This window comes from Caloenas nicobarica, chromosome Z (assembly GCF_036013445.1).
Source record: "Caloenas nicobarica isolate bCalNic1 chromosome Z, bCalNic1.hap1, whole genome shotgun sequence".
Lineage (NCBI taxonomy): Eukaryota > Metazoa > Chordata > Aves > Columbiformes > Columbidae > Caloenas > Caloenas nicobarica.
Genome location: NC_088284.1, coordinates 100648946 through 100662895, shown reverse-complemented (window position 1 = coordinate 100662895; position 13950 = coordinate 100648946). Strand labels below are relative to the sequence as shown.

At 49.8% G+C, this 13950-nt stretch overlaps 1 protein-coding gene across 3 annotated transcripts; it reads right to left on the bottom strand.

Moving 5' to 3' along the window:
- Positions 1–1487: 1487 nt before the first annotated feature.
- On the bottom strand, positions 1488–13850 carry LOC136001502 (cytochrome P450 4B1). 3 transcript variants are annotated; one of them, XM_065655879.1, is made up of 12 exons: positions 13615–13850; positions 9560–9704; positions 8868–8912; positions 8189–8316; positions 6508–6632; positions 6240–6391; positions 5581–5687; positions 5073–5263; positions 4425–4558; positions 3573–3637; positions 2957–3039; positions 1488–2205 (listed from the first exon to the last, which is right to left on the bottom strand). In XM_065655879.1, the coding sequence occupies exons 1-12, from the start codon at positions 13792–13794 to the stop codon at positions 2037–2039; spliced, it is 1524 nt and encodes a 507-aa protein (XP_065511951.1). In that variant the 5' UTR covers positions 13795–13850; the 3' UTR covers positions 1488–2036. The 3 variants fall into 3 exon arrangements, with proteins under 3 accessions (XP_065511951.1, XP_065511952.1, XP_065511954.1); XM_065655880.1 differs by lacking the exons at positions 8189–8316; positions 9560–9704; XM_065655882.1 differs by lacking the exons at positions 1488–2205; positions 2957–3039; positions 3573–3637 and adding an exon at positions 4132–4335.
- Positions 13851–13950: the final 100 nt, after the last annotated feature.

Sequence of the window (13950 nt, the reverse complement as noted above, 5' to 3'; positions counted from 1 at the left end):
TGTTGTTGTTTTGTTGTTGTTGTTCTTGTTTTGTGGTTTTGTTTTTTTTTTTTCCAAATCTAGCCCAGGAAAGCCACCCTCCTCCGTTGTCTCTGCCTGTTCCCATTGCTCTTCTAATCCTCTCGAAGTCTCTAGCAACAAGTGCCATGTCGTTAACAGTTCAGTTGTTTCTTTGGATCTTTGGGTAGTGCTTTGCCTCATTGTAATGTCCTTCGTAAAGTCAATTCCAGAAGGCTAATACCCTGTTTCTTCAGAAGCAATTTCCATGTAGATAATATAATACCCTCTTCTTTAGATAAGTTCCCCTCATGTTCCCGGTAGCTCACCTATTCTTGGCGTGGTGTCTTGTCAAGGATCCGGATCTTTGGCAGCTCCCCCCTGCTGCTCTATCAGCTGTACCAGGCTCCGTCTCCCCAGCTCGTCATCGGCTGTCACAGCTTCACTGCTGTCTCTTCTTCATGCGAGATCCTTCTTCATGCAGGATCATGTCGGGGTCACCATATGTCGTGGTTGAGACGGACAAACGACATGGACCAAGTTCTTCCAGGATGAAAGTAGTAGATGCCATTTATTGCCACAAGTGCATTTTCGTACAGTTTTACCAATTAATGTGTCTCTTCACTATTGGTTACAAGTTACAGCAGTAACATCTCATTGGCTAATTTTGCTATCATCAATGTTACTCTTCTACTCCCTTCTCTCTCACCTTCTCTCTCACGGGTACATCCCTTCTCTCTCATGGGTACATCCCTTCTCTCTCACAGGTACACCTTAATATCTCCGGGTACTCCTTTACATCTTTCTCACGAGTAGGCCTTAATATCTTCAAGGCTGACCTCTGTTCCCATGCCCTCTGTCAGGAAATCCATGGACCCACCGCAGTCCCCCATAGCTCACCAGTGATTAGGCTCGTGGTGTTGGCAGTATAGAACTGTGCATCCCACAAAAACTTCCTTCTGTTCATCCCCAGCTCTGTACCTGCCTTATCTCTACAGACAAAAGCTGTACGAAGCCAGCTGCTGTCACAATGCCAGAACCGCCACTAATGATAGTGTGATGCTAAGTGCAACAACAGCTTTTGGGATTTCCCAGTTTGACACTTTCAACCCCAATAATGATTCTTGCAGAGGCAAAGGATAGCTTGCTGGTGCCCTTGAGTGTACCTCAAGTGTACAACTCTCATAATTTTATCTGCTTAGGAAAAAAAAAAAGAAGAAAAAAACACCTTTCTAACTACCATAACTCCTCCTTTGCAGCTTTAAATGGAAATTCCATGTTGGACCCTAGTCAAGGGGTTGCCCATGGGAGGAGATGCTGTGTTGCCAGGGGACACCCCAGCAAGGACCCAGCTGGACACCCCTGGGGACATCTCTTGCTGCTCACGGGTTTTCTCTCCATCTCCCACTTCTAAAAGGATTTTACACCCTATTTGTGATGAAGCTGGTAAGCATCAGCAACAAAAACGGACACAGCTGTTGTTACAGGAATAATCATTGCTTTATTAACACAAAGATTACAGACTATTTTGCAGTTTGGGCAGAAGTTCAGAGCCCAAACTGGAATCAGTGCTTTCAACAAGAGACATATTGAGTGTGAGAAGAGAGACAGAGGTCTGCCATGGGCTGTCCCTGCTGCGGGAGAGAAGGGCTGACCGGTAGGCACTGAGGTGCAGATGACTGAGCAGGGCTGGGAACGGTCACAGATTTGGTCAGGACACGAGTGCCAATGCAGGATTTGGTAAGGAAGAAGCTGGTGGGACCTCCAGATGTTCCCAGGCCAAGCCAGCCCTTACAGCAGGGCAAGAGGACACCAGCAAAGAGGCACGGCCATGCTCGTGAAGCAGATGGCTATGGGTCTGTGCAATGCCATCCAGGCCACCTGCGCCCAGGCTGAAAAGGGCCTTCTGCTGGTGGAAGAAACACAGAAATCAGGAATCCTCATCCCCAAATCCTGCCCTGCACCTTTTGCCTCCGAGAAACATTGTCCCGTCCCTTGCTCAGTCCCTCCCTCCGGTGAAGGCAGGATATTCTCCAGCTTTAGCGGATTTTCTTCAGATAGAGGTGAATCCCATTCTTGGAGCGAAGGACGACCTGAGGTATTTTTCTGGGAGGCTTGGTGGGGTCAGGTGAGAGCTCGAAGCGGAGCAGGGTCAGGGCCAGCGCCACCTTCATCTCGTTCATGGCGAACTGCTGCCCGATGCAGTTCCTGGAGTGAAACAGCAGCTCAGCCACCCCTTTTCAGTGCTGGGCACATCAAACCCCTGCAGCTGGATCCCAGCCCTCTCACACAGCACACAGCCCTTCCCCTCTGCAGCTCTGGGGGCTCCAGGCAGCATTTTGGGTGGCCGGAGCAGGGGAATGGGCTGAGCAGGGGAAATCCGGAGGAGCACCGGGGAGAAGAGCTCCTGGATGCGTGTTTGATGAGGACAGAGAAGGAAGGGAGATGAGGAAGCCAAAGGAGAGGCCAGCAGAGCCATGGTGCTGGGTCTCCAAGCATGAGAGTCTGCGATGTGGTTGCCTTGGCAGGCTGAGGGCAGGGAGAAGGACTAAGCAGGGAAGAACAGGCAATCAAAGGCCGGGGGGTGGGATGGGGTCTCTGTGTCAAGCAGAGGAGGAGCGCAGGTGAGCCCGGGATGTTGCAGGCTCTCCACGTGATGCCAGCAGGATGCTCAGCAGCTTTGGGACCCGGTTCCCCATGCCTAAGAGGGGCCCAGTGATGTTTCCTTCCCATTTTGCCTGCTGGTACCAGAACCCTTCTGTGGTACAAACATTTCTTACGTGCTCATGAGCTATTTAATGTTGCAGGGCCAGGAGTTCAGGTGGAGGTCTGTGAAAGCACTCTGCGAGAGCCGCCCAGACAGCAATTTTAACAGCAGCACACACTTCTTGGGCTGAGCAGTTCCCACAGATGCACGTTTTCTCTCCCCACTACTCCTTCAGCATTCAATACACTTTACCTCATTCCAGCAGAAAAAGGCAGAAAGGCATGAGAGTGTCTGCCAGAGGTGTTCTCTGGGGAAAACCGCCAAGGGTCAAACACCTGGAAATGAAGAACACGCAGCAAGAAAATGCGATTACTTAAGGAGTAAAGGTACTGACCAATATTTCCAGAAACGCAACACCTCATAATTTCTGAACAATCCCATTGGAGAGAGGATTCGATTTGAGATGGAGTGAAATTCCTACACCAGACTCCCTTGCTTTCCCCTAAGCCTGGCAATGGTACTGCCAAGACAAACCAGACATAGACGTGGTGAAAACCGAGGAGCTGGGACTCGATTCTCCACCTGTAGGCTGAGCAAAATCATCTTTTTGTTTGGTAATACAAGAAGGTCTTTGGAGCACTTCGTCTCACTGTTTGGGCAGCACTTAGCCCTAACGCTGCTGTCTGACCACCTGGTGCCACAGCTGGCTGAGACTAATGCAAGGAGGTCGCTCCTTAGAGTGATTCCTATGGGCAGAGATGCTCAGGAGCAAGGGGAGGGCTTTGCTCTCCTCCTAACAGTGAAGAGGATGTTGGAAGAGGCACGGCATAAAGGGGAAAAATTATTAGAAGGGCAAAAGAAAACTCACCAAAGGGTCTTTCCATACTGAGGGGTTTCTGTGAATGAGATAAATGCTTATCGTGGTGATGCTGCCTGTAAAGCAATTGGGGAGGAGACAAGGGCTCAGTCACAAAGAAACGAAAGGGAAGGTTGCAGTATGTTCACACAAAAGTCTGGCTAAATCATTATAGTCTTACCTGTCAACTGGAAACCTATAAGGATTTTGTCACTGGCTTCAGAGAAAACTAAACATTTTCCATTTGTTGTAAGCAGACAAAGGGTGGAAATGAGGAAGCCACCAGCACTGTAGGCACGTCATCTCCACCCTGACACTGCCCGCCTGTGTGCCAAATCAGAGAAGGAAAGGAGCAACACAGGGCAATTCCCATGCTGCAAGTCAGGACGGGACTGGTCCCTGTCCCTCTGTTCCTCTGTGCCTGCAGTTTGCCAAAACAGGTGAACCCTGGGCTCATGCTTGGCCAGGAGGAGAAGGGGCTTTTGGCACATGCAAAGCTGCCCCATAGCTGTAGTGGCAAGAAGAATCATAAAATAGTTTGAGTCAGAAGGGATCTTCAAAGGTCCTCTAGTCCAGCCCCCCGCAATAAGCAATGACATCTTCAACCAGATCAGGTTGCTCAGAGCCCCATCCAGCCTGGCCTTGAATGTTTCCAGGGATGGGGCATCTACCACCTCTCTGGGCAACCTGTTCCATGTCACAGGGGTGTCACCATGCAGCCCAGATCTCAGTCTATCAATGGGATGTCAACATCTGCAGGGTCCCCTCTGAACATCTGTGCCAGCGAGGAGCAGGTCACAGAGGCAGGGCTGTCACCTGTGCTCCGTGGCCAGCAGCGAGGACAGGGGAATGGGATTTACAGACCTTCTGGCAAGGTGCGCCCATCGGGGAAGGTGATGGGTTTGCTGAGCTGCCGGGACACGCCGGGCACCGGTGGATAAAGGCGAAGGCTCTCCTTGATGCACATGGTGCTATAGGTCATCTTGCCCAGGTCCTCCCTGTCAGGACAGACAGAATGAGCCCCATGGCCATCAGGGCAGAACCCTGGCAACAGATGGGGTGTATGGAGGGACCCACAACATCTACCCATGGGCTGCTGCAAGCTGGAGACCCCAAGTCACCTCTGAACAACGTTAACAACCTCTGAACAAGATGGAGTGCAAAGTGACAGCAAAAGGTGAAAAGCAGCTACTACAACATGTGGCAAGAAGACAGGAGAAAGCAAAGGGCAGTGTCAGTGGTCCAGGACTTGGCACAGCACCCAGCATGTTCTTCTGGTCTGGGATTTTTTTTTTTCTCATGTCTGCTCTGGCAACACAAGCCCTGAAGGGCAGGGACGCAGATTTAGCTGGAGGACACAGTATCTGCTCCATCCCATGGAGTCTCCATGCATGCAGCAACCTTACAAATCAGCTCTGTAGCACCCCAGCTTTTGAGCCTTGAAGACATTGCTCACTTAGAAATACCAGCAACAGGAAAATAGTTACCAGCTGAGGAAATGTGCAACCTTACCACTGAAGCGTCTCCCGGTCCCCCAGGATCTCCTGGATCTCCTCCCGGCACCGTGCCTGGTGCTCGGGGTGTGATGCCAGGCAGTACAAGAGCCAGGAGATGCCACTGGCTGTCGTGTCATGGCCCTCAAACATGAACGTGTCCACCTCAGCACGCAGGTCCTCATCAGACAGTCCAGCTCCGTTCTCATCCTGACAACCCAGGGACACTTTCAGTAGCCCATATATATATATACATACATATATATAGTATATTTATTATAGTGGCCCAGATATATATATAAAATATAATATCCCAAGAGGGGACATTATATTCCTTCAGCCATTGAATAGGGGGGCGGTGATGCCCCTGGGATATGTACAAACAAAATCAGTCTCTGTTTAGACTGAATTCAGGGCCTCTTTTCCTTTGCTTATAAATCCCTTTGTCCTTCCTAGCAAGACTATGAAATCCTTCTGCATGTTATATTCCCCAGCAAAGGCAACCAATGTCACTCCTTGTCACTCACTTTGGCACACAGCAGAATGTCCAAGAAGTCCAAATATCTCTTCTTCTGGATCTTTTCAAATTCCCATTCATCTTTGAGGGACTCCTTTCGCTCCCGGATTACCTTGTCTAGGGAAGAAAGAATTAAAGGTTCATCAGGGGCAGGAGATGCTGAGCTGCAAAATTTTCCTGCCAACACAAAGCTCACCCAAAGGGGTGACCACTGTCCAGTTCATGATGCAGTGGACATGTGCTTCTGCATCCCAGCCAGTTTGGCTTTTTCAGCACCAAATGCTGCACATGTTGCCATCCTTTTCTGCAAACTTCTTTTTCCACCATAGACTTCTCAGCCTATTTCACCCACCCCTCCTGCCTTAAAATCGTGCCAGGCCTGGAAAGGAAAATCATTCCTTGCATCAGCGTTGCCTGCAGCACCCATCCCTTGTCTCACCAGTCTTTGGAGCATTCCCAGAGGAGGATTCCTCCATTAGTCCAGTTTAATTACCCAGAAGCTGTGAGAACCCTTTGCTTCATGCACAGCACGAACCACTGCTGTGAGCTGATGCTCTGCTTGGATCCCAGCTCCGAGCCTGCAGCAGGAGCACTGCGGCTGCCGCCCCTCTGCTCAGCCATCACCCACCCTGCTCAAAAGCTCTGGGAGAGGATGAAGGTAAGGAATACCTGTGTGGTCATGAGCGAGCTGGCACATCTTTCTGAACTGACACCCGTGAGGGCTGAGCCAGTAAATGATGTCGTTGTGGTAGGGGAAGATGCGGAGGCGCTGGTGCACCAGGTGGCACAGGCTGTAGACAGCCTCGATGTAGGTGTTTTTCCTGGGGAGAAAGGAATGGTGGAAGCTTGTAAATTTGAGAGCAACACAACAAGCAATTTACCCGCTTTCCTTCAGAGCTGAAAACTTTCTGCCGTGTTAGGGGCAGCCAGCACTGACCTGTTGGTCTGGCAGTTGCTGTGACAACTGAAGGCACATTTCATGATGCTATCGAGAGTCATCAGGCTGATGTGCTCAAATAGCTCCACTGGTTTCCCATCTGTGATCAGCTGTTCCCATTTATCCTGAGGCGCAAAGGAGACAGAAATGAGAAGGGGCAGTCCTGCAAGATCTGCATTCACCCTCTGATTAATGAGTGCTCAGCTAGGGATACATCCCAGAGAAACAGAAAAAGAAGAGGATCTCCTAGTTGCCATCAAAATCCCGGAGAACGGAAGCCAAAAGAGGGATGATTAATATAAGATTTGCCCCAGGGAGCTGCTACTCTCAAATCCTGGCAGCAGTGAGCCCTGGTACACCCTGCCCTGGGGCAAAAGCACCCTGTAGAAGCCCAGGACGAGCATGTTGCTGGGCGAGGGGGCACTTTACCAAAGTCTTTCCTAGGGTGCAGGGCACTTCCTGCACAAGAGCAGCGTATGTTGGCATTGGGCTTCATCCAGTTTGTGTTTTCTGTCTCTCTCTAACAAGCACGTATGACTTTGCCTTTGGTGTCTAAGATGCAGTCTTCCACCTTGTGATCTCTCTCCTGTGTTTTACCAGCACATCATGTAGGAGCTCTTGCTCAACTCTTCCCATACGGGATCCCAAGAGAAACTATAAATAATATCTTTCTTGCCTGGCAGACATGAAATAATGTTGAATCTTCTGTCCCTTCATGGCTGGAAGGAACCAGTGGACTCAAAAGTAGAGAAAGGGAGGAGATGGAGGAGCACAGTCACATCTGAGCTCCCACAGCATGAAACCAGGCTGGGGAATAGGGTTTATGTGGACAGACTTACGTCCTAAGTACATGCAACGATTGCCACCTGGTGGCATGGCCTCCCACAAGAGGCACTTTGCATTGTCTGCAAGGAATTATAAACTGCCAGGTCCTTGTGTGCATTGCAAAAGCTTTCCAGGCTTTCAAGCCCCCGACTCCTGGCTGCTCCCCGGGGCGGTGGGAAGGAAGACAGCCAGGGACCACGTGGAGCTGCTGGGGAGGTCAGACGGAGAGAGGCGAAGGAGCAGATCTGGCGCCCGAACTCTTGCCAGTCCACGTGCACAAAGCCTGGTGCCCCTCACCTGTAATTCACACTGGTTTGCACTGTGCCCAGCACCAGTGGATGGAAGAACTGTGCAGTTTCACTGTGTATTAGGCAAGGCAGGGATCGCAATCCAGTCAGGGGGATGTTAACAGCAAATTATACCCTTTAACTTTAGGTCGCAGTATAACTCCGCTCCAGTCTTTATATTTTCAGGATTTATTGTGAATCCTTATTTACTTCAATTCTTAATTCACAAAAACACTTTGTAAGTAAGAAGTTGCAGTTGGGATTGAGATTATGCAGACTTTGGGGATGGCAGTAACATTAATCCGCAAATTTTAGCCACATATCCCAAAGCAGTGCCAGAAAGACAGGCCCTGCAGGGAGGCTCAACCTGCTCCTTCCTTCCAGCCCCAGGGCAGGGATTTGTGGTGGTTCGGAAAGCCTGACCACCAGGACATAGCCTGTCCTTACAACTACCAGCTTGTGAATAAGGGCACTGCAAGAAAACTCTGCTCCAGTGTTTACCTACTAACCAGTCAGGGTCAGGGAAAGGAAAACAGGGCAGAGAGAGGAGCATCAGATACGAGTCCTACCAGCATCACGTTAGTAGACTCTGCCATCAGGGCCACGTACGGTTTCAAGACATCATAATGAAACCCCGGAGTCAGGAGTTTTCGATGTTGGTGCCATTTTGGCCCATGTAAGATCAGCAACCCGTTCCCTGGGGAAACACAGGCAAGGCACATTTTGCTAGGCACAGGCAGGCTGCTTTCATCTGCCTGCGGACACAGACTCCGCCAGCAAGGAGAATGATTAAATGAATAAATCTGTTGTCTGAGCTGCTACAAAAGAGTATTTCCAAATGTTGCCATCAGCTTCAGGGTTCCTGGGGCTGAGCAGAGCCCTGCTCACTGAAACTACACGGCACTGCCTCCAAAAGGAAACACTAGCACTGTTGGAGCTGGGAAGTTCAGATCAGCAGATGCATTTTTTCACCCATTCTTTGCTGAATCTGAGTGTCTCCCATCACCACCCTTTGCTATCTATGGACATGTAAGTAGCTCTCATTTGTACGTACAATTATGTCTGAACTTTCTTTCCTCAAATAATAAAACACAGCATTATTTAGTAGCTTTTTCAATAAGCATAATAATTTCAGGAAGCTTTTAGCTACACCTGCATCAAGGAACAAGCATAATGCCATTTATTTATAGCATATTGTTGACTAACTTCAGAATCACCCCCAGTAGGCAAAGCCCTGGTAATACATACCGATCCATGGGACAAGGTATTTATAGCCGAGGTTATCCTTGGGGTCTGTAAAAAAAAATCATCAAGAAAGAGAATATAAAATGGTAAATGTTTCAGCAGCATCAACCCGCAGGTTTGCACCTGAAAGCTCCCTTTGGGCTCTCACTTTTGGTTGGGCATGAAGCAGAACTGGTGGCATCCCTGCAGAACTCATCAGTATTTCACAATAAAACAACACTGTTTGGCCCAGCTATGAGAAACATGTATAAAACCAGATGTCCAGACCGGAATAAACAAACATATTGGTAGTTCAAAGTCTGTGCTGTGTGATAAATGATTAACCTTCCCAGACAGCACTGTTTAGCACCTTTCTCTCTGGATTCACTAAAAATACAACTCTACAGTAGGAGTCAGGGGTCTGAGCTGAGAAAAAAGCTTCCAGTTGTCTTCTCCTTGTTGGGGTCAGGTACTGAGAAGATACTTTTCAAGCAGCGCTTGAGGAAGTTTCATTTGCCAGCAAATGATTTGGAGGGGCCCCTGTCACCCCTGCAGCTCTGTGCCTGAAGCACTGAGGGCACAATATCTCTCCATGCCTTTTAAGATCTCTGCAAGACAACCTCTCTGCGAAACCCTGCCTTGCTGTGAATTTTTAGGCTGGCAGGGGAAATCTGTAGGCTGTGATTGTTACGCCACAGCTGAAGGCATCATCTCACCTCCTCTGGCCAACACAGCCTTGGCATAGTCGGGATGGGTGACAACCAGGAATGCCAAGAAACTCCCGAACCACATAGGGTAAGCGTGTAGGTACTTTAGTGCCCAGGCCTCCACCTTGTCCAGCATCTCTTCCTCCTTGAAAAACTAGTTGTGGAGAGGTAAAAAGAGAAAGAATACTTAGATCTGGAGAAAAAATAATCTCCCAAACCACTGTCTTAAAAAGCTCAAGGTCTTTCTGCATCACAAAACAAGGTAATAGCAAACAAGGTGTTGTCCCTCTGGGTTTGCAGAGCATGAGAAGTGGAGATGTTTGTTACTTTAAAAACATATAAAATCATTCTTCCCTGTCAATTGACCCTAACCACGGAGAACATCCTTAGGGACAGTGGTGGTGCCTATCAGTGCATGTACGTTATCTGCTCTTTTTTGGTGGCTACCCCAAAGAAGACTCAGATTTACCCCCAACAGCATCTGCATTTCGTGACATGCAGATACGTTCTTCACTTGGACATGGCTGAGCAATTAGCACTCTGCAGTCGTGACAAAACACAGCAGCATTTTTACAGCAGCCAATGGCATCACTGCTGTGTCTGCCCCCGTACAACGAAACCTCCTGATCAGGAAACCCAGGCCACGGCTTCCCCCAGACGTTTAGGTGGAGAAGGCCAGTGTCCAGGTAAAATTCAACAGAATTAGTCCAAAGTTACTGACAGAGTGTACGGAGGAGATAATAACATCAGATTAAGATTTTGTTGACTTCCAGGAATTTAATTTAATAGGTGATAGTGAGTCGGTGCTCCCAGAAAGGTTCACCTCTGGTCCCTGGAAGCTGCACACTGAGGAGTAACATGAGCACTAGCATTCATGTCAGCGATGCTGACAGGCTCATTCTTCAAAAATGATCACCATTTTATTGCTTTTATAGCCAGCGTTGATGTACGTTAAACAGGCAGCAGCCAAAGAACAAGTGGAAAGATTAGTGGAAAGATCCAAACTCACAGGCAGAGAAAAAAAGGTCATGGAGATAAAACCATGTAAGAATTCCCTTTTCTTGGAACAGAAACTACTCAGCCACAATATGCAGGGGGAAGGATTTTGGTGAGCTGGGGCTAAAATAGCTGCTGTTGCTTTGACTTGAAGCTTCAAGTTCAATTACATCTGCATACCAGGGTAGAAATCAGCCACAAAGTCACCCTTCTGATGGAGTCAAGGGAATATTTGCTCAGTCAGGCTTATCCCAGAGAGGATGCTCAGGAGCCGCGGGGTGTCTGCCAGGGGACTGCACAGGCTGTGTGGGGACATGGCCACACTCCGTGCACCGAGGCTGAATCTCCTTACCCGCGAGCTGGGGGTCCCTGCAGCACATCCCGTGCACCTCCCACATTTAGCAGAATGACAAACTGCATGCAGTTATCATTTACGATAGAAAGTTATAATTCAATTTCTCTTGCTCAAGTTCAAGGCTTTGGACTTATTAAAGAGAACCACCAATTTCTCTGGTTGCAGGGATCAAGTTTGGGGTTAAAAGGATGCAGCCCTCCCCAGTGCACACCCCTTTGGCAAGGCCAGCAGAACGGAGGCTTGGCAGAGTGCCTTTAGCTGAGGGACACTTGAACACAGGTAAGTCCCTTTGATCTGTCTGCTTGTGCTTCCTCCTATCACGAAAACACAGAAAACATAAATGGAAGTAATTGGGAGATGCTGAGTAAGCCTCGCTGGCAGAAGTCCTAGTGCTAGAAGTCTTCTTCTTGGAGTGTTGGCCTTGGTTTGTGCTACCTAGGACCAACCCTGTGCTGCCAGGGGTGAGATGGGTTTATTTGAGAGGAAAGGTTACCCCCAGGTTGAGTAACCTCCACCTGCTGTGCCATGCCCTCCCGGGGCAGAGGGTGTAAAGTCCTGCAGGCTGCAGAGGAACATGAATGGAAAGCTGCTTCTTAACCAGGGCTCCAGCTAACAGGCTGCGGGTGAAAGACCATCGTTTCTACTTCTTCCTCCCTTAGGGGCTTGCAAAGAAAAGTATAACCCCTGCTCGGGTCTAAGGAAGAAAGGTAAAAGCCTGATCTCACACGGAAATGCAAGTTTTGAAACAGATCCAACATTAAAAGCATCTGGGAAGAGGCACTTAGAGGCGCTTTTAATGACTACATGCCACTAGCAAATGAAAGAGGAAACACAGGAGCTGAAATCTGAGCATGAAGCTGCTCTGTGCTCTGTCAGAACCAGGCAGGGTTCCCTCCACCAGCCGCCCAGCCAGGGCAGCTGCAGGCAAAGGGCTGTCGAGGGACCCAGAGCCCCCCTGCGCCCGGAGGGCAGGTCCTGCTCCCCTTTGCTGCCCAGCAACCCTGGCCTTGGGAAGTCAGTTTGGCCAGCTTGGGGCTGGTTTTAACTAAATTGTCTTGCTGCAGTGAGACTGAACAGCTCTACATGATCTCTCCTGACATTTTCATGTAACTTCTACTGAGTGACTTGGATAAGCAGGGAGTAATACCTAAGAATGCTTTAAAACAGAGACTCACCCAGAGTGTGACAAATACATTTGAGACACTAAACTGGCCTTACTTGAAACTGGCGATTAATTACTTTAATCCACGGAAGAGGAAGTGTCAGTGCTCCCTCTGAATACAGCTCTCAGATCCTCCTCCGAGGTGCATGTACACTTTGCATTCAGCACGTGCCCAGAGCATTATAGAATCACAGAATCATTCTGGTTGAAAGAGACTCTCAAGATCATTGAGTCCAATCATTAACCTGACTCTGGCACCAAACCATGTCCCTAAGAACCAGTTTCCTCACTGGCTTAATGAACTCTTGGGCTCTGGAGAATTTAGCAGCATTTAATCAGCAAAAGATTGAATTTGCAAAACAAGAATTCTTAGAAAAATATTGTCCAAGGTTAAAGTCGAGCTGTGAACAATGTAACCATGACAGGAGCGAGTGATTGGCACAAATGGTTTAAAGCCCATTCCAAGACAGTCACAAGTGACAAACATACTTTATTTAACTGAAGTTTTAAAGTCTAACTGGCAGTGCAACAAAGCCCTGAACTGGCCCATCTTCTTGCTTACATTGCCAGAAGACTGACTGTCCGGTCCAGTGCAGCAAAACTGGGGCTGCCACAGCACAGAGACAAGCCCTAGGAGGTCCCCTCCAGATTTTTCAGCTACTTTTCAGGGTGCCAGTTATTTAATGTGCCACAGATTCTGCTAGGGCAGGGCATCAGCTGAGCCCAGGATAGGTCAGGGCGATTTTAAGCAGCTTTAGCATATATAGAAAAGCCTTTTGCATCAGGCAGCTCTGTTACTCCTCACATAGCTGCCGATGAGTTGTGGAAATCTGTTTGCCAAGGAAGCCACGCTGATCTGTGCAGGCAAGCATGTATCTTGGGGAATAGTCATCCACGCCACGAGAGCCCAGGACAAGACTTGCTTGTGTACACAGGTTTAGTTAGTCGTGGGTTTAATGCAATATTGAAAAGATGCATGGTCCCTGTGCCAGATTCTACACCTGGGAGGTGTTTTATGGCTGAAACGTGACTCAAAATAATCAATGCCCTGACTGGCTCACCTGGATGTGAAGCAGACGCAAGCTGGCAAGTGAGAGAAGGTGCCTCTGGATATGGGGATGGCGGGGAGTGGTGTGCGAATGCACAGCGTTGCAGGGACAGCTGCAGGGGCCGTGCTCTGACTGTCACAGGGGCAGAGAGGTGACAGCAGAGCCTGTCCCGGGACAGAGCCGCACGGCTCTGCTGTCTCCAGCACTGACACTCCGGGACGACCTTGCCCATGCCACGCCGCGTTATTGCTTTCTTTACTTGCAAGTCAGCTACCACTGTGCATTCTGCAGCAGCCTGCGTATGCTGCTCTCTAGGCATCACAGGCAGAGAGAGCAGTTTGTAGGGCTAAGGGATGCCCACTCTCCCCTTCGCCCTGGGGCTGGGAGCGGCGGTTCCCCTGGACCATGGCTACGGGTCCCACCAGCATCACTCCCTCTGCCGCCTGGGGAAAACTGCTTCCCACGGCTCCCTCCTGCTCCCCCCGGCTCCCTCCCGCTCTACCTCATGGACGTGGCCGAAGAGCCAGTGGGTCGGGTGGCCGGGGAAATCGGCCAGTGCCCGGAGCAGCTCCCGCCGCCGGTGGTACAGCTGGATGGCCTTCAGCAGCACGCAGGTCAGGCAGAAAACGGCAGCCAAGTGCAGCACCCGGGAGACATCCACGCCCAGCCAGAAGAGCTTCATCCCTGCGGGCGAAGGCAGCGACCGGCCGACTGCGGCTCCCGGCTGCCGCAGGCGGAGGCCGCTCTCCCCGTCGGGCCGACCCCGGCCGTCTTCAGCCAATGCAGGGCTGAGGGGCAGGTTCAGAGATCCGGCGGCTGCCAAATCACGGCAGCGCTT